The sequence below is a fragment of the Acyrthosiphon pisum genome, chromosome A1, assembly GCF_005508785.2.
Source record: "Acyrthosiphon pisum isolate AL4f chromosome A1, pea_aphid_22Mar2018_4r6ur, whole genome shotgun sequence".
NCBI classification, from domain to species: Eukaryota; Metazoa; Arthropoda; class Insecta; order Hemiptera; family Aphididae; genus Acyrthosiphon; species Acyrthosiphon pisum.
Window position 1 is genome coordinate 161,969,424 of NC_042494.1, and position 25,005 is coordinate 161,994,428.

A 25,005-nucleotide genomic window follows, 5' to 3' on the forward strand; every position below is an offset into this window, starting at 1 on the left:
TTATTAATAAAAGAAATTATACTAAATTTAGATTTTGAATATATATAAAACTAAATAAACAAATATCAATATAAATTTTTTCTAGAAATTGTAAATGATAAAAACAAAACTATAAAATAACATTATATTCAAATATACACGAATAAAACAAATATAGATTAAAATTATTTACATAGCTTAAAATATAAAAAGAACTTGATTTAAGGTAAGTTGCATAATAACCATTCATTAATTAATTAATTTTTTTTGAATTTGGTTCGTATAGTATTGTAATTTCTGTTTAATATCATAATCCAATGAATTGAATGTAGTAGGCCCAAGGTAATTCTATAAATTTTTGACCACACGTTGTTTTTACATAATTTACTAATGCATCTATGATCTAATGCCCTATGTTGTCTTTTATTTTTGTATAACTCTGTATTGAACCATGTTTTTCAGTTAGTATCTAACTAAAATATCACAATTTTTTTGTAAACCGATCTAATAGGCAAAACCTTAAACTCTTTATAATTTTGATTCGTTGAGCCTACCATAGTTTTTTTTATCTAAACAGGTTCTTATTATTTTCTTTTGTTGAAGTTGTAATGGCTTTAAATACATTTCGGACAGTCCACCCCACACTAAACATCCATATTGGAACACTGATTGATATAGAGCTAAATATATATTGCGTAATATATTTACAGGCAGGATATTTTTTAGCTTATAAAATTTTTGGAGTGAAGAACGTAGCCTCATTACTATATTATTTATATGTAAATTCCACTTTAAATTACTGTCAAATGATTTGATCATATTATAGCCACATAGGCATTCGGTCATCAAGAGAACGTCGATTAGGTGCACGAAATCAGACCCATTTGAATTATAATGTTATCTGTAAACTACCTAAACATAATTCGTTTTTTACACAAATAATAATATATTTATTTACTCAGTAAAAATAAACAAATATTTCTATATTTTACATAATATAGGCAGGCATCTGATATAAAATAACTCGCATGACAAAATTATTTATTTTTTGTATATACCTACGAATAAAAAACACGTTTTAGGCTGAGATTATATATTTTTTTCCTACGTCACCGTCACAAAAAACAAAAAATAATAATGTTACCGTGAGTTTCGTCTTACCCGCCACTCGTAAACATGGCCGAAATCAAGAAAAAAAAAATGTTCCCCAAAAATAGTATTTCAATTTTCACGCTGAAAGCTCAGGAATTGCCGTCACGACCACGTCATGTTTGTCATTATTTTATTCTTTTCGATTGTATTTACCCAATACATATTTCATAAACGGATCAATAATTTTTTTTTTATTCGTGGGTTTCTCTTTTTATTTTTTCGTCGATGTTTGCGAAATTCGACAGACGTCTACAGAATAATATATAACGATAATAATAATAACCGTCTTCGCTGTGTTCGAATTTCCGTTGCATTTATAATATTATGTAGTGGGTACGTAGCTGATATTTTCAAAAATAATATTTTTATATAATATTATAATATTATTACGGGAATGTTGCATTATTAAATTTTGTACAATATTATGTTTAGGTACATCACCATTACGCTACACAATTTATTGTTATACAAATATTTATTAAATTAAAATCGGTCTGGGGTGGAATGGTTAAAAAATATAACGTTGTTATTATATTATGCTTATTCTTATTCCAGAAAAATCCTGAACTTTAAAAGCTCAAATTGTACAATATATTCATCTTGGAATTTCGTAACTACAATCTTATAATATCACGTATTGCGATAGAATAAACGCATCAAATGATATGAATATATTTAAATCGTAAAATTAGTATTTATATACCTTCGTTAGATATTAATATGTGCAAATGTGTAATATTATAAAATATATTACATAACGATAACAATTATTTGGAGATCACGGCGGTTCTCCATCAAGCAGTGACTGTTTTACGGTGCGGATGAGGTTGGGGCCGATGTGTGGTCGATCACGCCCGACTTTTTTATTTGATTTATTATATTATAATAAACGCCAATCGGAAATAATAATGTATCATAAAAATTAATCTAATTAAAGTATAGATAGTACAGGTGTAGACATTTTGACATGTGTAAATATGTAAAATAGTAGTAACTATGATAGTCATATCGTAATCATAACATCACAGTCATCAAAACGTAAGACAATTTACGCTTTAATAGTTGGCAAATAAAAATTATACTATTCATGTTTAGAGGTATAATGTAGCACATGACATTAATTCTCATCTACCGTGTCGATGGTAAATAAAAAAATTGAGATGACTTATATGCACTGGTGTATATGCAAACATTTCCTCTCCCCACAAACGGGGACTCGTGTCGAGAACCACCCCCGCACGGGTCGTTGTGTGTTTTAGCCGCGTTAAACTCGTTCGAGTGTACTCTGTATGCGATCTATGTAATAAACGTCTTGTCTTACAGTGGGATTCTGGATATAATATAATATTATATGGTGTTTTGTGCAAAATGTACCGTCGTCAGTATAACAATATATATAGGTGTAGACTGCATCAGCAGCAGCATACGTTGTATTATAGTCGTAGTGCAGGGACTTACAACAGTCGTACGCAAATATTATAATAATAATAATATCATACCCACACGTTGAAATGTCAAATTATACGTGGCATAATATAACGACCCGAACGCCGCAGACTCTTTTTTTTAAATATTAAAACGAACAAAGTATATAATAATATATTTCGCTCGGGCTGGTAATAGTTCTGTTCCCGGTAACGTTTCTCTTTGTTCAAACGCTCCAGTACATTGTTATGAATATAATATACGCTCGAAACGAAACTCGTACAATAATAGTATTGACTACGCGATTATCACGTAGAGTGTGTATTAATGCTTTAAAACGTTCCCATTGTTTCGAATACGAGATGAGAAATGAAAATTGTGTGATTTTTTTGTCTTTCAATTCGGTCGAAGAAGTGAGCGTAAAACACACGCTCGGTATCGGTACCTAATTCATTATATTTATGTGACGCACATATTATATGCATAATAATAATATTATACATCATAGGTACGATCAAAACTTACTTTCCTACCTATAGTATACGACGAGTCACGTGTGTGTATATATTAATATGGCTGTATACCTATTTGTGTATATTAAAAATTACAGTTTTTGTTTTCCGAAATTATATTTTAAAACTTTTCACTTACTTATATATACCTTAAAAGTACCTGCACAACATCCACTGGGTGTTCAATGATAACAATATCATTATACATAGGTAGGTACATCGTGTTCCGATTTCACTCGGCTTATTTATTTCGAAAACATGACATGTCGTCGTATCCATCAAAATATATTTCTACCGCGCGAATTTGAACTTTCTACAGGCCATTAGTTTATACAATAGGCACGCGTATAGTTTATATTTTGACTCTCGACCCGACCGCTATATTATACAGTCGACGAGCCTTCAATGTTTAACCTTAAATCTTACATTTAAATCCGTCACTAGTCACTAAATATAGGTAGGTACCTACAATATTGTAATAGAGGATCATCTTGGAAATAGTAAGTTATCGACCGAGTGAAGGCGTTCCCGATTGAGTAACCGGCACACGCCAAATTTTAAGTGTCCTAGTAAGGATAGAATATTAAATCATAAACTATATCGCGTAGAACAAAGAGTGTATTATTGTGCTGATAAGTGTAAGTTATATTGCCTTCGTTGAATTATTGATAAAGCTGCCGTATAGGGAGAGTACATAATATTATACTTGTTCGTTTACGTTTTTTTTTTAAATTTTAATTTTAATAAGATTCAAACATAATAGAAATTATTATAACTCGACTATTACAATAGGTATAAGCAAAGGAATAATAATATTATAATAATACCAATTACCAATGTTCAAGTACTACAGATGACAGAAGTTGAAAACATTACACAATTTTATAATAGTGTGTAAAAAATAATTTTAAAAAATCACTGTCACTTATCACCACAGACTATGACGGTTGAAATTTAATGTGATAATAATAAGTTTATACTACAGGGATAACAATTAATGTCCATACATCTGTTGTCGCAATAATTCATTACTATACTACATTACTACAATTCTGGCTCCATTTAAGATGTTTTAGGCGTTTCCAATGTTTATCATTTCGTTGGCCATCTATGTGTATTTAACCAATGTGACTTTATATCAATAAATTATCGCCTTGAAAACGGTTGTCGCCCAGCTGGTACAGTCACATCCAAAAGGGTAATCACATGATTCTTACCAGATTGTCGACACAAGTGAAATTTTGAAATGTCACACGCTCATAAATTAGTAAAGAACGAAGTGCCACTCATGATAACAAAATAATGATGTTAAGGAGGTTTATGACGTATTTCATGCGTTTTATATTGCTCGAGATTTCGAGAAAAAAATAATATCATAGTACAATAACAATACCTGAATACATAATACGCGTACCTACCTTATAACATATTGTCATCGACACTACAACAGCGGACAGTAGCTGTGGTTGTATACGGATGACGGAATGTACTATAGTAGATATAATGTACAATATTTATTGTAATATAAATTATAACAAATAATATTTATTATAACAATTAATCTACAGGAATATGACGATAATATTATTATTGTTATTATTATACTACTGTAAAGTCCTTTGTGAGTGAACTTACTACATGATAATATTGTGTCATCACATTATACAGCATTTAGTTTCGGCCGCCCGTTGCCCGTGTAGGGTACAGAAGCAGAATATTGATGGATAATAGTAATAATATTATACATATTATACTTATTCAATACACTCGTGTGATATTCACGATAATTATGATAATATTTGTACTTGCCATAGATAATTATTTATGTATTATAATATCGCATTCTATAATTATTATTATATTGCCGTGGTGTGCATTGTGCATTTGTATTTCACATTCACCTAGTCGCGTCCGTCTCGCGATGATATTGATAATAATTAATAAATGCGATAACGCGGGATAGTAGGTATATTATATTGTATATACCTATACAACGTTGTGTTGTATTACACGACGTTATGATATTATTGTTATTATTATAATAATATTATCATCGCACGACAGCGGCCATTATTATATTGTCGTTTGATTTTCCTAAACGCCATGTGCAAGTTGCACCGTTAATGCGAACACATAAATGTAATACGACTGCAGCTGACGACTGTCACGCAAGTCTCTATAAGCGTACGCGGTTTCGTGCATAATATTTGAATGCAGTGGATGGAACGAAAAATAATAATATTGTCGACTTAAATTATGCCAAGTGTTTTAAGATCCCACTGCAGATATGTGTTAGGTAATTAGTAATGAATGTTATAATATTATAGGTATACCATTTGTAGAAAAACTAAATGATTAGAAAGAAATCGATGGTTATATTTATGAACCTACCATAAACCTAATTCGATTCTGCCACGGATTTTTAAAAAATCATTTTTACTATTGACATGAAAAGCCCATCATCACTTTTTGAGAAGCTGTCTATACTCACCAACTTGCAGACGTACTATTTATTTTGATATATTTATGTAAGTACCTATCTAACAGTACTGAGTTTCGTTTTCATTTTCATCTATTCAATCCGTCATGAGTTCCAAGGTCAAAAAAATGAAGTGACTTGTATCATGACTGTTTTTTTTTTTTTTAATGTTTGACGAACTCATTAGAACACAATAATACAAATGTATACTTACATTTTTATTAAAGGTTGATATTGGCAGAAGTCGTCCACCTATTTTTATGTAGACTGTATACATATAGATACGATAACATTATATAGTAATAAAAACAGTTTATTAATTATTACTATATATATTTCAACTGTATATATTACTTTCAGCAACGTCGTCAGTTCCAAAATGTAAACAATGAAGAAAAGATTTAAGCAGTATGTCAAATACTAAACTTATCCGACGTGTATCTCATACATTAATATTTAATATGTTATATTATTATACAACCCTTTCTATATATTTCGAAGACAGTGTAGAAATCTGTGGTTTTAACGTTAGACCATATAAATAACTGTTTATACCTGCAGGTTTGTAGCTAACCCTTTCTCCGGAATTTCCACGGCTGAAAACTTCCGAAAAGCTCACCACAACGCGATTGGTGCAGATGTCAGTGGGACGCACGCGCACACCATCGTTGGCGTACGGCGATAGAAATAATTTAAAAATATTTAAATCGAATTGTTCGATTTCCGGGAAATCTATTTAATGACAAGTATGAGGTAGGTATCACCTACGTGCATCTAACAGATGCGTTTAAACAAATATTCGAAAATATTTATATCAGCGTAAGCATTTTAAACGATTCTGACGCGTACAGTCGTGGTTTTGGTCAACGTTTATGAAATAATATACTTTCCTCCTAACCGTATATATACAGCTGTTCAATCTAAGCGTGAACCACTTGGATGACCAAAACACGTCTTTCCCGCGCATTCCCATCACAATCCGGACATTGGTGAGAGTTTTAACACGGGCACTCGACGACCGACGACGGCTGGCGATGACTGTCCGCCAATCACAGAACGCATGGCCATCAGTCTGCGTACGCGAAAGCGGTTCACTCTTATATGGAACAGACCATAGTGACAGAAGTCAGTAATAACTTTGTTTTCTAGATATATTTTGACAGATTTCAACGTGACAGTAAATTTTATTAGAACGACTCAACTACACCACTAACTTTATACCTACACAATACTTCAATATAATACAATAAAGTCTGTAGATAAAATATGAAAATCACGTGAAACAGCACTACAATGGCATAACAATTACTATTGAGTACAGTTTAGTAGACGTTTTAAAAAATAATTCGATGATACAGTGAAAAAAACGTCATACCAACCTGCAGCTGGTACCTAAGTGGCAAATCGATTTTCAGCACTGTAGCTATTTTGACAAAACTTCAAAGAGGAAATTTGGTGAATACTATGGTATGGTACATCAAAGTAGTTTTTGTTCTATCCTCCAAAATAATATTTACATTTACAATACTTGCATATTCTTATTGTTATGCTGTAAAATGCTTACAAAAGTTACTGTTAAATATTGCCATAAATTATTATACTATTTTATATATAGGGTGATTTTTTAAACATGTTCACCCCATATTTCCCATTTATATTACATTATTTTATTCAAATTATTATCTTTATAACTGTTAAGTATACCTAAAGACCAGATTTTAAAATTCCTGATATTTTTTGTACTAGTCCAGTGGAAAGTCCAGTGGCGATACAACATATATTTTTCAACGCTGATCCGCACCCGATATTCGACCTAATGTATTGGATTTTAATTTTCTATTGTTTTTATCTTTTACCAAAAATTACCAACGGGACGAAATAACAATTTTAATACCGTAATATAATGTGAACGTTACGCGAGTAAATGAATCATAATATATAGGTAATACAAATATTATTACTACAGTCGGAAGACGATTTTGAGAAAAGAAAACCGTTTTGTTGCCTTAAGAGCCCGATTACCTTAAGTAGGTAGGTTAAATATCCTGCGCAACGACTCATAAGCCCGCGACGAAGAAACTTGATAAATTGCTCGATTAAAAAAGTAAGAACAACGAGACATTTTAAATTAGCCCTCGTAATACACCTATAACACTTAGACGTGTTTAAAAAAATATCCGAGAACAAAACTTTCTGGCCGTTCGTATTATTATAAATGAGATATCAGATAACGGTTGATTTAGTATACGCGGCCGTCGTGTGGCAGGAATGTTTTTTATTTTATTTTTTATTTTATTCTTAAGAGGAGTTTAAAAAAAAATTTAATATAATTGAATATGATATACGGCAGTTGCGCTTGTCGGTGATCAATTTGAGTTAGGGACACGGTTATAAGTACAGTTTTGGTTATTTATAATGTTATTTTTTCGTCTTTCCTTTGCTTTCTTTCTCTTATTTTATGTTTTTTTTTTTTTTTTTTTACTTTCTTCTCAACACGTTTATTCATAGATAGGCGAATTTTATATATATTATGTATCACGACCAGAGCGGCGTGATAATAAGAAAATATATATCTCTTGAATTAAACACACACACACACACACACACAAATATTTTATAAAATTTATTTTTCCTCACACTAGCAACCACACATATATCGCACGGGTTTCGTATTTTCTTATTTATTCCATAGCATATATATATATATATATATACGATGATTATACATATGTATATACAATAGTGCGTAGATACCTAAAACCCGCGAACGACACGCCGTAATAATATATAAAATAAATAATATATGCGCGTCCAACCGACAGTTTCTTTCGATATCCAACAACGCTCTTTTTCGTATGCCTAACAACAATTGCGAAATTTATGTGTTGTTGCACTTACATACGTATTCATAATATTATACATATACATATTATATATGAGTATTGTGTGTGTGTGTGTGTGTGTGTGTGTTGTGCGTGGATGAAATACGATTTCATTAATATCAATGTCCTGCACGATAACCGTAAATCTGTCACCGGCGAAGATTGTGTTTTTGATTTGCGCGTTACGCCGCGGGGCGTGGCGGCACGTCATATATGTATATTTTACGTTTCGATAGTAAATTTATTGCAAAGCACCTATACGCAGACGTGCGTCGTGGTACAGTGCGTACCGGGTCCTCGTGTCGTCGGTATACCATCGTACCACTTGCGAGCACGTTTACACTCGAACGAGTCGTCACCGACCATCGCGTAGGTCGATTTTCATTATGATCAATATGATTTACCTGTATTAAACGGTCGCACGTTAAAGCGAGAAAATACCACCCGGCGACCCGAACGTAGGATTGTTTTGGGTTTTTTTTTTCAAATGTCGAGCAAGTTACGCGTACTATGAGCGCTTGTGAATTTTTTTGTAAATTTCAAAACGCTATCATAACTTGCTTTAAAATTAATATACTAAAAAATCCTATTCGGCACCACGCGTTATACAATATATATGTACATTTTACGTTTCGATAATACATTGATTATTGCGATATAATATATACAGACGCGCGACGTACGCTGCGTACCAGGTCCTCGTGTCGCCGGTACTAGGTTTATTGTACCGCTTGCGAGCACGTTATACCCGAACGGGTTGTCCCTGTCTATTGCGTTGTAATACATTTTAAGTACAGAAAATCCGTTTTACTCTGTCGGTGTTTATTAGAATTTGGGATGTTTTGATTTTGAGCAAGTTATGCGTATGAGCGTTTTTTAATTTTAAAATCCTCATAACCTATGTTTTATAATAATAATTAATAAATTATTACATACAACAATAGCCTATTAGGGGATTTACGTTATAATATTATGCAGTATTGAACTATGTTTCGTTTTCGGCGTCGTTCGGTTTAATTCACTGGGTCTCGTCATGCGTGTAGATAATTCGGGAAGTTGACCATATTATAGAAGGCGCGTCTCTCAACACAATTTGTACCAGGTGTGATAAAGTTGCCGCAGTTGCATTTATGTGTATTTTTTAACACTCGGACTCATGCTGAGTAATCTAAACGCGATGTAACCTGATGCAAGTGTAGTCATAATAGTTAATAACTATACACATTTATGGATATTATATAATATATATAGCTCGTTTGCTCTAATTGTGTTTTTAGTCTAATACCAATATACGGTGCCTACATATTTGTTCGCATCTCTCGACGTCTTTATTGCTGGCGGTGGTTCATTTACGTCATTCGAAGTATGATATTTTACTCTAATTTATTGACCGTATCCAATCCTATTAATTTTCGTCTGCTTCTATTTTTAAATGTCATGTAACGGACGTGTGCAAAAATTGAATGTTTTTTATTTTTATTGAAATATATATCTACAATCTGTACAATTTTTTATGTACAATAAGTATAGGTTTGATAATTGACAATAAAAATAGCAGCAGCAGCAGCAGCAGCAGTCAGTTACAATACTAATCAAATTACCGAGATTTATCAAAAAAAAAAAAACTAGTACTCGCTCGCTAACGTCCTCGACGTTTGTCGCTGTTCATGATTTTCTCAGGAACTACTGAAAAATTCAGGAAACGCACTATCTTATGTTGTGTACCATCTGTTTTCAATTTCCACTCGTCGGAGAAGTGATGAATAAAGCTTCATTTTATGCACGTTTTTACAGTTCCAAAAAAAAAAAATATATATTTTCCAATAAAAACTCGTAAAATTGAAGCACCGCCACCGTTGTAAAACCAATTGCTTCGAAACAAACGGCTAGCCGGACCGATTTGCACTTTTATCGCATATTAAGCAAAGTAATTAAGGTTCTAATTTTGGCAAAACGATAAATTCGATTTAATAAGAAATGAAGATGCACGATTTATGTTATTACACTCCCATTCGATAGCTTTCGAGTAAAATTTTAATTCTTTTTGAGAGTGATTATTATTTTTTTTTTTTTGCTCAGTTTTCTCAAAACTCCAATAGTAATATCGAACGTTTATGTTTAAAAAAAACCAATACATCAACGCTCAATCAATCATAATTTATTTCACACTACTAAACATTACTGCACAAATTATTGTACACAGCCGCAAAAATAATAATTTTAATTATTAACGTGATAACCAAACATAATAGTTAAAGTATAGTAAGCGCGTTACCCAATTATATAACTGCAGTTCATGTGCGAAATTATTCTAAACGATTAGAGTGTTTCAGAGGGTTTGTCCGTATATAATATGTTTATATTTTTATATTATTATAAAACATTTTTCCGAAACAGAGACAGCTAACAATCATAATATATTGTATAGGCGTATTGGCGTAGAGGAGAGGTTAAGTACGAATCACACCAGGTTTTTAACAGTTTTCGTATATAAATAATACTTTTATTGGTGACAAAAGGGAATGGAGTGGGGGCGGGGGGTTAAACACCCAAACCTCCAATGGTACTAATGGTTGTAGGTATATTAAAAAGAGGAAAAGTTATTATGAACTGCAACGGGTAGATAGTTGATTATAATCACGTTAATCCGTCTGCAATTCTTTCTGTCACACGATTCTGTGATGATGATTATTTTGAATTTACCCGTCGTTCAGAATATTGATCGATTATGCTACAATAATTATATAGTTTATTGCAATTTAATAATTTTAAAATGCGTTTACAATTACCATAGACATATAAATAAATTATATTTATTCATATGTCTGTCTTTGACAATTACAATTGTAATTGTACGTAATATTATATTTTATGCATAAAAACGGTTATTGGATATTTGTGCTCACAATATATATTATATTAAACGAAACGAGTGTTATAGAGTGTTTATCTGCAGTATGTTCAAAACGTTTCATTCAAACAAAAACAACTAACAACGGTCGTAGGCATTTATGATATCAAAAAATATATACGGTATATAATTGAAATTTCACAGTAAATATGTAGTCAATTGCATTAGTCGTCTGTAATTCTGTCTGTTGCGATGATGTATACCTGTATAAGATAGGTACACGGGAATAATTAAATTATTTGTAAAAAAAATATCCTGTGAACGTGATGATGATTATTTTTGATACTAGGAATTATAATGCACGTCAGCGTTCGTTCACTTGTTTATAGTTACCTTGATGAGCGGAAAAAAAGAATTTTTTTTAATAAGCAACCTCGGAACATTGTTAACCATTGCCTCTAATCACGCCATGGTAACAACCAACAAGTTGCAATAAATAAAATTATACAGACTCAAACGCTTAAAATAAAATAAAATATTATTAATTAGGCGATACATAATATTGGATACGTATTAGATATCTGTGTGGGTACTATTTTTTATTCTGTGGATTTCTCCGCCGTTCGGAATAGATCTAATATTCTTATTAATTATGGTATAATTTTTTGTAACTTTTTATAATTTTAAAATATATTTACAATTATAATTATAATATTAACTTGACTTATAATATTTATTGCACATATTATAAACAGAATTATTTATGTCTATGCTTATTTTTTTTATATTAACGTGTTACCATTATAAACATATAGCCTAAGCCATAGCATATACCCCATATAACATAGTTATTGAATGTTATTGAGAAGTATAAACATTTACTATAAGAATCCAATGTATTGAAAATACTACTTTCTGCGTTATTAAATTGGATTAATCATTGAATAATTAGAGATACACTTAAAGATATATATATAAAATAGTTGTATACATAGTTCACTCTGTTTTATAGTAGGCTGACAATTACCTATGCAGGAGGTATACAGTGCCAATTTTGTCGTTGAGAATAAAAATATTTTTGAATTTCTTGGGCGCTTCAAATAACTCACATTCAATCAGAGCATTAAGTAATGAGTTGTATTAGAACGAATGGTATTATTATATTTCTCGACATTGTCATACCCGCATGATTAAAAACATAATAAATTAATATTAATTTGCAACATTTGTTAGGTCGTTGCACAATGCATATCCATCACACGTTTCGAAAACATGAGTCAACAAGCTCGATTATTGGATTTTCAATAATATACGACTTAGCGATAAAAAAACAATTTTTGTTACTAAACAACAATAATAATATATGAATAGTTTTCATCGTTCGTAACCGGTGGCATGTGACTGTATGAGTAAAGTCAACAACAAATATGTACACGAAAAAAAAAATCTCGCGAGACTTCTATGATAAAATATATTATAGTGTAACTGCAGTTCCCTTGGTAGAATAATTGTTTCAGTCGTGGATGACACATTTCTGCAAGTCTTAATTCGTGCGTATTGTTATCCCGTGTAAAAATGTTAGAAGCAACCCGAATAACTTACGATTCATGTTGATGACACTAAAATCTAAATGCAGCACAAATAATGATATTAAGATTTTAAACTATATAAGCTATCGTATAAATTATTTGAAATATCTGTGAACTTAAATAATATATTATATATGACAGTTTATCTAACTGTAGAAGTTAATACATTATCTAGAAAAACATAACAATTTTGAATATAATTTTTATAAGGATGATAATTTGAAGAAAAAAAAATTATTTTCTCTTTTTATGTTTATTTGTTTGAAATTAAGCGTTTATTTATTTATTTAAATATATATTTTGAAGTTTAATACTTTCTTGTGCATTTAAATAGACATGGATCCCTTTCTATAAATTAAAAATGTAACTGATCATTCGAAAAAGTAAAATACTATGTTATTACATAATTATACTAAAAGTTATAATAATAATACGTACACTTATAATTTATAACTAATTATTAAACTGTACTTGTTCAAAATACTCAAAATAATATTTTACTTCTGAATAATAAATTACAAGTATATAACTAATATTATTTATATAATTGTTGAGCCATCATAGTATTACTACTAGAAGCTAATAAAAAAAAACTGATATTACTACATTAGGTATCTAAACTTTAAATGCTTGTAACAGTTATCACTAAGTAAATATTCGAAATTTTAATTACATACATTTCACTGGAATATTAAATCAAAAATCTATACCTACTGTTGTTAAAAAAATTCAATATCATAAAAAATTATAGAACCTAATAGAAAAAATTAAATTTATGTTTTTCAAAAATGATGTATTGTAATGACTTTTTAAATTTCGATCGTTTTACAATATGTGCATAATATTACGTGTTGGGGTAATATATAATCACTACAAGTTATGTGGTTTATTTATTTAATACTTTAAAACAATTTGAAGGTATCCCCCATTTGGATGTAAAACAATATTTTGAAAATCGTCTGTACTTTTCGTTGTCATTATGAGTGTATATAATATTATAATTGAAAATGTCCTGGTTAACCGATATTATATTATTAGAAGAAGACATATCGTAAAAAATATCAAACGCCGAGTTAATTCAAATACTAAACTGTAACCAGCCAAATTTAAAAATAAATAAAAAACAAAAATAAATACCACGACCACGATAAAATAAAAATATATATCCGTACTTATTATGTATATTTTATTACCGGGCAAACCGTATAGTAAGGAGTTACATCAATCTCACGATAAACCGTAAAATATATTTCATTACAAACGATTTCATTATGTAACGGCTCTTGTGTACAAATACAACTACTGCATTATAATATAAATTATTATCGTGTTATTAGAAGTTTTATGGTATTTGTACTTTATATCGATTGATGATCAGGCCATGGACACATAATAAATAACGTTATTTTTATAAAACGATTGTTTTTCACTTTAGGTGTTGATACTAATTATCTGAACTGTTATAATCGTCTGCAGTAATAAGTGTTTAGTCAAAATAAATTATTGAAAACAACATTTCAATAAGCAAATATTATATTGACGGGTATATACCTACGTAGGTATCGACTTAAATTACAATACCTATTATTAGTATACAAATGTAGGTAACATATTATTATTATTATTATTATTATAAGACTTAATTAAATAAAAAATATGAAAAGCATAGTTTAGGACCCCACAAACCATAAATCGGAATGACGGAGAAAAAATCTCTTACCTATATCTGTTTATAATGTTTAGTTTCATATAATAATATAACTTTAATAATTATTCGTCCATGTGATTATGATAAATTAAAGTATCGAATTCGGTATTCATATTTGGATTGTTTTATTAACAACTCACGTCTTAAAAAAATTATAATATAAAAATTAGGTTCTTCTAGACACTTTAGTTCTTAATTAGTTAGTACCTAGGTATATACGTTTAAAATTAAAATCACCAATAGTGTTTCTTGTATTGTGCTTTGTAGGTTTTAACATTTTATCAATGATCAAAAAAAAATTATGAAACTTTCATGATTATATTACCTTAATCAATAAATTATTTACTCGATATTTTTACAATAAAATTAATTGAATTGTCAACCAATTCCAGTCTTAAAAATGTTAATACTAATAATCTTGTTGTAATAACTCGTTAAACACAATAAAGTATATGTGTGTAATTAATATTATTTTAGACGTTTTAAATTAAAAATAATACAAACGGTACATATTATTTTTCTTTTATTTTATTATTTATAGTTGGTATAAATTATTTGATATACTTAAAAATATTTAAATATTTAAAATTTGTTTTTTGTTAAACTTTATATATATATATTAAAATTGCAACTAGATATCTATATTATAGGAGTATACTTCATTAACAAACAAAAAGTATTTACCTACTTTGTACTTTGGTGAAATTTTATAACCTTTTTTAAGCTTATCAAAATATTTAACATACGGTTACTATGATAATTAAATTTGTATATAGGAAATCTGTATACATGCCTTCAAATTAAGTCAGATTGTTAATTTTTAATCGATTGTCTATTATAGGAATTTATTCAACTTAAAACAAAAATTGATAATATTTTTTGTTATACGGAAAATATTTATGTTTGCGTAGTTAGTGTCTCAATAGTTACATATTTCTTAATTTATTTTTAATTAATACTTAGATTGTTCTCATTTGGATTCAAATATAATGTTATAATATTATATTATATTTACTGAGTAAAAAAAAAAAAATTGAAACTCAACGTTATAATTAATGATATTATTATTATCAATGTACGTCTATATTAAATTACTAACTGCATGTCCGAATAGAGCCAGTAAATTATTTTCAGAAACAAAAAAGGTTTATATTTTAGTATAAAATAATTTTAACTGCTTGACCTAAATATAAAACCGTGTACAAAATATTATAATGAATGACGATGATTACATTGATCGATGGCTGTTTAATAGTGTTCAGTTAAATTTGTTATAACAACACGATGCGAGCAAACAAAGTTCTCTAACAACGATCGCACTATATTAATTAATCGCGTTATAAGGAAAACATTAACTGAAATGTCTATAAAAGGCGAATGAATTACAATAATAATTATTTTATTTTTTAAAAAAAACTTAAAGGTACCTATCTCTTCCGTTTGCTTAACCCAGCTAGTATAAAATATTATGCTGTTATCCGAAGTCGAATGTCATTGAGGAACACACTTCGTACGTTCGACATTTAGATAATTATGACCTATGTATGCAGTACGCCTATATTAATGGGTTCATTATGTACATATCACAAGACTTATCGTCGAGTCATATTAAGTATTAAGTATTCACTTAGTCATATTAATTAGTATTATTATATAATAATATTACATTCTCAATATTCATTAAATGAATAATTAAAATCTATGGCTTCTATACCTGATGATAAGCATTATAACTATCATGATCTTTGTATATGTAGGATTTCATGATAATGTTGTAACGATAGTTGAAAAAAGTATTTAACATAATTCATAAACATTTATTTAATTATTCACTCGTTAATATTATAACGGTGGAATCACGATATCGGCGTAAACAACATTATTATTATTAAATCCACTTGCCGGCATCGATGTTACGGTTTAAAACTAATTACCAAAGACCGTGTAGGTATGGGTTAGGTTAGGTTTTAAATAATTACGATTATTGTTATTTGTTTTATAATTAAAAAATTCCTATGCGAAGAAATCCAGACTTAACATATTATTGTTATTATTATAGTACCTATACAGATACAGACGAAACGCCTTTATTGGCGGAAAATTTGTGTGTAAGGTAAAAAAACACCGACGGGGTTCATTGCAGAATAACAATAATTATAATATTTTGACAGACTACACAATCATCGCTTCATAATTAGGTACCTATTTAATTTGTTTGTTTGATTTCGAAATTACTATTTAAAAACTCGAATAAAGCTCGAACGTTGAATAATATTATGTGCGAATTTATATTTTTATCTTTCTAATACTACTACAACTGTCTAGTTATCAATTATTATTGACCGTGTGAGAAACTCCGAGTACCTACAGTACGCGTACAAAAACGACAATAATATTTCAAAATAATATAATTGTTACCTGTCACATATACTTACGTTTAAATGTCAATATTATTTTTATTATTTATTGCTGTATTATACCAACAAAATGAATAGGGAAAAAAATGGCGCGTAAACACCATGTTATCGTGTTCCATCAATTACATGCATTTAATTGGATTTGCATTTTTTCTTCGATCCAATTTATTTCTCGAAAATACGATGTAAAATATTATTCCGTAGATATCTACGTGTTTTTTTTCGTTTTATTATTTTCCGTTCGTCGGGCCAACGTTCGGCATTTTCGACGACGTGCCGCGGCTTATGTTATTTTAAAATGTGGACACCTTCGGCTGCGGAAAATCGATAGACAATAATTGTTATAAACGTTACCAATTTTACCGACGGTTTTTTAAATTTCGGTGATTCGAGAGTTACACACGGCGCCAATTGTGGACTTTGACTCCGGCCTAAGTATAATATTCAGTCGTGTATAATGAATATATTTTTTGAGATTGAATATTACAACAACAACAACAATGCCCATCTCACGAAACCAGTAATATTTAAAAGATTTTACCTTTTATCCTCCACTGGAATAATACGATTTACAAGGGTTGTATATTATTACTTTAAATACGTTAACTATTTAAATTTATTTTTACCTTTGAAATACAATTCATGCAAACCAGCGCAGGTTTCGTTTATTTTATACCTACTGAAAACGAATTCCCGATATCTAATTTATAGTTCAAAAATTATTATCGTATCTAACGAATAATGATAAAATCGCGTGAGAACATGGAACATAAATACATTAAGGTTAGTGCGTATTGACAATTTGTATAGCATTTTGTTTTTTAAAAGCATTAATCGTGAGTTAGGCTTTGATAAAATGTTTGTCATAATGCAATACTCTAATCAATATTTACTGTAACTGCACCGTATACAGTTAGGTAACATTAAGTTTGACTTTCGATCACATTTAAATTACACCTCACGTGGTATAGGTGTATTTTTATTTATTTCAAACTATGATTGGGTATATTAATAAATATATATTCGCAAATTAGTCTTATTTATTGTTTGTGAAAAACAAAATTTAATGTTCTCTGATTTGTATTGATTGAGAAATAAGAGCATTTTTTCGACAGTCCCGGCTTTTGTTCTTTTTATCATCTTCCAATTTATCTTTGCGAGAGTCCAATTAACCCCGATTGTTAAAACAAACCATCGAAGTATACAATCGAACTCCTCTTTACAATCATTTTAATTTGACACCGGTGAAACGTAAAATGAAACAACGAAACTGGATATTATTTAAATAAATTATTTTTATAATTTATAACATTTTGCGATGTACAAAACTGAAATGTTTTATGTTTTGTATTATTGTTGTAATTTCTCAAAACAATACAATTGTGTCGTACCTATATTATATGTGTTGTATTCGCGATTTTCAATGCATTTGCTACATCTAATTAATGTTAAATAATGTTATACACTTATGCAGGTATATTATTATTGTATTTTTAATTAATTATTATATTATTTGATAAACAATTAGGTAGAATATTGCGTCGACATCGTCAAAATGAATAATAATTGTGTTACTATGATAAAAGGCAAACAGTAAGTCGATTGTTTACATAAATACAATTAGGTACACAAAATAAAAATTATAACAACCATATTATATTATTATGTATCGTTTATGTTTTTTTCCGATAAACGATTATACGATGAGCTTAATGACGTTAATAAAGGTGTAATCAAATAAAATAGCTAAGAATATCAATGATGTGTCGTTGATCTCCAAAGGAAATTTTCGGGAAAAAACTTCATTGTGTGTAGGTTTTTTTTGAACTTTTCTCTCGATTCGTCGTCGGGGGACGGTTGATTCAAAATAACTATAAAATAATGGAACATATTGGCGTAAGACACGGCACGTACTTAGAGAACACATTCTGACATCCCAAAAGTAGGCACGTACAGAACATATAGGTAAATCCTATTTTATATTGTGTGTGCGTGTGCGTGTGTGAGTGAGTGCGCGTGCGCGCCCGCAGCTTATAATATTGCTACAATATGGTTCGTCGATTTATTTTACCCGTATCGACAGGGTCCGCGATGTGTACCTGCGTCGGTTGATTTTATATCAATAATAATTGGCAGAAAAGAAAGGAAGAATGAAAGGAAACCACAAAAAAATAATTCTTCGATACATCTCTCGGTCGACTTAGGCTTTTTCCGCTCCACGGAGTTTTTTTCCACTCGCACACGCCGCGCACGCATCAAATCATATAGGTACCTATATACATTATGTACACACACACACACACATATATATAATATATAGATGCATACCTCCATACATACATAGGTACCTTCCTACATAATATATATATATAATATACCGGTCAAATAATATCCTGACATTTGTGTAGTGGGCTAGCAAATAAAATATTAGTTCGGAAAACAACACGCGTGCATGCATATATGCACTTGGGTATTTTGGGTATTAGGTATATGTATTATACCGCTGCAATGTCCTGTCATGGAATCCGAGACGTTTAAGGTTTGTTTTTAAATCAAATTTCACGAAAACATGAATACGTTACCGAGTTTCTCTCGTCTTGGTAGTTGTAGCGAATTATGTTAATGTAATAATATATTATTTTAAGTCCGCCGCTGGACGAGACGACCTCGCGGCGTATACGGCTCGATCAGTCGCCAGCCACATGCAACTTACCGCCGAGAGGTCCAAAAGCCATCCGACAAATATTAATTGATATAACAATAGTTTCATTATTGACAGGCCATAGTATTGTGTCGCCTAAACGTACACTTGCCATCGCATAGTCTGCCCAGACGCGGTCAATGTGCCAAACCGATGTGGGTACGGCGGAAAAAATGAACTATTTTATTTATCAAATTTATTGCCATTTCATATTATTGTTACTGCTTCGTTTTAAAGTCAATATAAAACCGATTGCAATGTCCAAACGCACTTGTCCGTATTATATCTGTGAAAGTTACCTATTTCATCGTGTCACTGATTATAATTTCGGAGCAGTAAAAAAAAATATTAAATAATCATAATTATGTTGCTGTTGTACATTAATTATATCAACGTAGGTATATATGACGATATTGGTTTGACACTGTTTTTGGGAATCTGGTTTTCCAGTATTTTTTTTAAGTATATATAACATTTAGGAAAGTTCTATTCAAAGAAAAAAAGCCCTTTAAGTCCTCGGGACTTCCATAAATGTCCACCCTCGCCATATATGTACTCGCTCATCAAACCCCCCCCCCCCCCCAATATTCCTTATATTCCTGACGAATACAGCGAATGGCTTACGACATACATATTGTTGTCATGCGGACGCAAACCCGAATTAAACACGCATCAAATGACATTGGGAATCTATATTATTATGTACACCGATTTCCCGTATGATACGCTTTTCCGGATATCAAGTCTCAGAATAAATGAGTATGTACATTATATTATTATTTTTTGCATGATTTTTGGTATCGTCGGTGGAAAATAATATTATATTCTCCTTAACTCCTACCCTCGTTGTTATTATAATATTATATACGCGTGTTCCGAGCTATTGTCGTTAATCATCCATGAATAATGATCATGTGTAACCATTTAAGTAAAAAGAAAAAAATTTAAAAGAACGAAGAAGAAGAATAAGAATATGAGATATACTGCAGAATATGGTGCGCTGTAACTTTAATCGTATACGTGAGTGTTTTCCGTTTTTTTCAGGTATATTTTATTATAATGATACTAAAAAAATTCAGGCGTTTTTAAGAAATTTATCACCATATTTCCGTGGCGTTTGTACCACATTATACTCACAGTAAACGTATAAATACGAACAATAGTTTGAATTGATAATTTATGAATCCGACATTTTCCACTGCGGTTTAAAAATAATATTCTTTATGTGTATATTATATTGTATATGTAATACACGCGTAAGCAAAATGAAAATTGAGCTCTTTATGAATGCCCTGGGAACCTTACAATTTGTGTGACTTGTGCAGCGTTGATAATAAATGTATAAAAAGCAAATTACATTTTTACATTACGCCATTGTCGTTGTTTAAACAACATTATGAAAATGTTGCCGCACCTACCTGGCTACACTAAATACGTATACGGTCGCTCGTCGATGAAATTACTTTTGATTCGATTAATCGGCGTTACCTATATTATATTTTACCGATCGTTATAAAATGTTGATTTATGTCGATTGCGAGGTATGGCGAGAACGCGTGTTTTTAAATCGTCCGCTCCTAAAATACGTACATTGTATAATATGTATATTGTTATATATGAATACACGACTTGATATTTACAAGTGCGAGGTGATGACTTAAACAAACATACAATACGTCGAATAACAATTTATGTCATTACAACAAATCAATGTGTTTGAATAAATGTATTGTGCTTACTGCTTACAAAATATATTACGCGCACAGGTACCCATAAATAAAATCATTTATTATTTATAGCGAAAACTCGATAATAATTTTATAGCGTTTTTCGGAGACGCGTTTGACGACTTTGCTGAAGGCGATCGACTCCGTTTGTTTAGTGTAGAATTGTGCTTGATAGATAAATTTGAAATTTTGTCAAATTGCTCGCAACGATATTACAATAGTAACAATAATAGTTACATAAAACGAATGGTCATCATCGCACACAATATTATTTAATACCTATTACAATACACACGCATCATTGCTGGTGATAATGATACCAATACGTAACATACCTCTACGTGGTATTACCTGTAGGCACGACGGCCGGTAATTTTTGCCAATAATCGCTATAGTAGGTAATAGGTATATTATTAATACTTGGTGACGTATTATAGTATATATGCACCTAGTAAGTAATAAGACCATTTTCCAAATCTGTTACGACACATTAGTAGGTATAGTGTTATGTCTCGATTTGTTTTCGCAACGGAGGTCGTTAAGACATTAATTTTATATATAAAATCATATATGATCTTTAATCGACATTGAATGTTGACTCTGAATCCGGAACACGGCGATGCCTCGTTTACGTAACTTATGGCCTGCGACAATCGTTTAATGTGTTTGTTTTTCTTATCAATTTATCGGGCGATCCGAACGCCGGGTTTGTAATCACAACGTAACCGTTGGGTGGTTAGTTCATCCGATAACAGAAAAATCAAAGGTCCCTCCCAAGTACACACTGTGTACGCGCCGTCGGTTTGATATAAATATACGTCCCATCCGGTAAGTTAAATCAGTATTGTTCGAGACACCGTCAGCAGTGATACAGATAATATTACAGCTCACTGTAAGTTCTCGTCGATATAATATTATTATATTTTAACATTTCATCTGTTCGACGTCGACCACACTACACACAACAAACAAAATGGTTGCCTGCAAAGTGATTTTGGCCGTCGCCGTCGTGTTCGTAGCTGCCGTTCAAGTAAGCATAATATTATATTCTCATAATATTATAATGATATCGTCGAAAATACTATACCTACAACAGAGCAGCAATAACGCGGGATATGAGCATTGTTGTTGTTTCGTTTTTACTCTTAAACAATTTCTACGTCAGTTATACAAGTTTCGTTGTATATACGACGTCAGAGATGACTATTCATATTATTATAATATTATCATACAAAATATCTGATAAAAAGTTCAAACGAAATCCAAAATAACCAACATTATTGTGTCGATTCAGGGTAGACCCGGTGGCGAACCCGAATGGGCTGCACCGATCTTTGCAGAATTAAAGTCCGTGTCCGATAACATAACCAATTTGGTCGGCCTCGACAACGCCGGTGAATACGCCACCGCTGCCAAGAACAATCTGAACGCTTTCGCCGAAAGTCTCAAAACCGAAGCTGCAGTGTTCAGTAAATCGGTAAGGCGAAACTCGAAATATTTTAATCGAACGTTTAATATTATTTCGTTTACGTTATAATACGTTACTGACATTTTCGAAGCTTATGTTCTTAACTTGAATTTTTTTTTCCGCGCAGTTTGAAGGAAAAGCCAGCGCGTCCGATGTTTTCAAGGAATCCACCAAGAACTTCCAAGCAGTCGTCGACACGTACATCAAGAACTTGCCCAAGGACCTCACTTTAAAGGACTTCACCGAGAAGAGCGAACAGGCACTCAAGTACATGGTAGAACATGGCACTGAAATCACCAAGAAAGCCCAAGGAAACACCGAGACTGAGAAGGAAATCAAAGAATTCTTTAAGAAACAAATCGAAAACCTCATTGGACAAGGCAAAGCCATTCAAGTAAATAAAATACATATATTTACAGCATGCATAATATTATACATACATTTAAGATATTGTTTTTATTTGATCACTAATTAATAACCGTTTTATTTTTATGATTTTAGGCTAAAATCGCCGAAGCCAAGAAAGCCTAAGATGAACAAGTCTGAGGGACTGACACACGTTGTACCAACTATGTCAACCGAAACGTGATGTCAATGATGAAACTGACAGTTAATTTATTGCTCTTTAATTTTATAATATTGTAATTTATTTCACCTTTACAAAATCAAATATTAAATTTTACAGATTTTATACTTTATTGGACCTTTGTTATTATTTTCTCGACTGAAATATCGCCTATAAATAAACGATGAATCTGTTTCTGTGTAAAAGTAATAACGATAATGGTATCCCCCAACCTATGTTATAACTTTGGGGGAAAAATAAAAAATTTTTAACATTTATTATTACTCCTCGTGGACTCAAACATTATTTTTATTTTGAATTTAAAGTGTACGTATCTGCCATAATCAAATCGTAACGTATCTAAACACACCGATCGTTCTGATTAGTTCACCGTATTATACATAATACAACTTAAGAAAATAATATTTAAATAAATTGGGGTTTAGGTATTTTTTAGCAATACTTATAAATATATTATACGTCACAAACATTGAATCGATATTAACGAAAAGTGGGAAGTTAAAATAATGATTATAAGTGATAACATAGCGTGAATCATAATTAATACAATTTATACAATTAATTTTGCGAAAATGTGTTCGTTGTGAGTAATGAGTATGTTATAACAATATGTATAAGAAGCGCAGTTGAGTGGTGGCTAAACGTGTGGGAAAAAACCTGTTTAAATATATATAATATAAATATAAATATTATCGTAACAACATTATAACGTCCATACGAAATGCAAATCAGAGCTTATATTTTATATTGCGGCCACCAAAACCGCTTATTATTTTTTGCGTAGATTTTCGTAATTTTACCGAAGTATTATAATGAATTTTTTGTTGCTTAAATTTTTGCTCTTTCGTAAAAGCAGTTTCGGACCCATTTTTTATAAACATAAATGTGATCTGAAACGTCAGAAAAAAATGATATTCGCATATAATATTATAATATAATAATATAATACAATAACGATTCCTGACAAATTACCTTTTTTTCTCCAAGACGTATTATAATATACAATTTTATACGGTTTAATGAAAAATAATGGACATTAAAACCCACTTAGGATCGAAAGACGTGAAAAAAAGTATAGTTAAATATAATATTTTAGGTTAAAGAGTAAAATTCAAAATAATATGTAAGTCTATATAATGTTATATTATACGTTTTGGCAAAATAAATGTTCGCGTTTCCTTACCTAAATTCTGACTAATGTCATATATTATGACTTACGAGTCTATACCATGAACTTATGACTGTAACTAGCTTAGTGTGCGATTTTGTCTGTCGAATTCGTCTTTGTGTGTGATGTATTTTCAATTTCACGAGACCCAATCTCGAACATTAGCACTAAAAGCACTAGTTATTCGATGTTTTTGCTCTACAAGGTGAAATCTTTAAATCATTAATATGTTTTGGTTAAGGGGATTCGATGCCGTGATTTTCTGTTTTTGTCTAACACACGCGCGACATAGTATTTTAGACGTGTTTTTTGTCAAACATACCAATTGATCTAATGAAGAGATAAGAATTCTAAAAACAGA

The 25,005-nt window shown here is 30.7% G+C and overlaps 2 protein-coding genes across 5 annotated transcripts in view; both read left to right on the plus strand.

Moving 5' to 3' along the window:
* The window catches only part of LOC100159811 (neuroligin-4, Y-linked-like), a 516,542-nt gene that overhangs the window by 374,495 nt on the left and 117,042 nt on the right, over nucleotides 1-25,005 (plus strand). The window lies entirely within an intron of this gene.
* LOC100158873 (uncharacterized protein) lies at nucleotides 22,263-23,726 on the plus strand. The gene is given in 4 exon segments (NM_001162445.1): nucleotides 22,263-22,452; nucleotides 22,717-22,899; nucleotides 23,018-23,284; nucleotides 23,392-23,726. Coding segments are annotated over 4 exon segments (537 nt in total). The 5' UTR covers nucleotides 22,263-22,395; the 3' UTR covers nucleotides 23,422-23,726.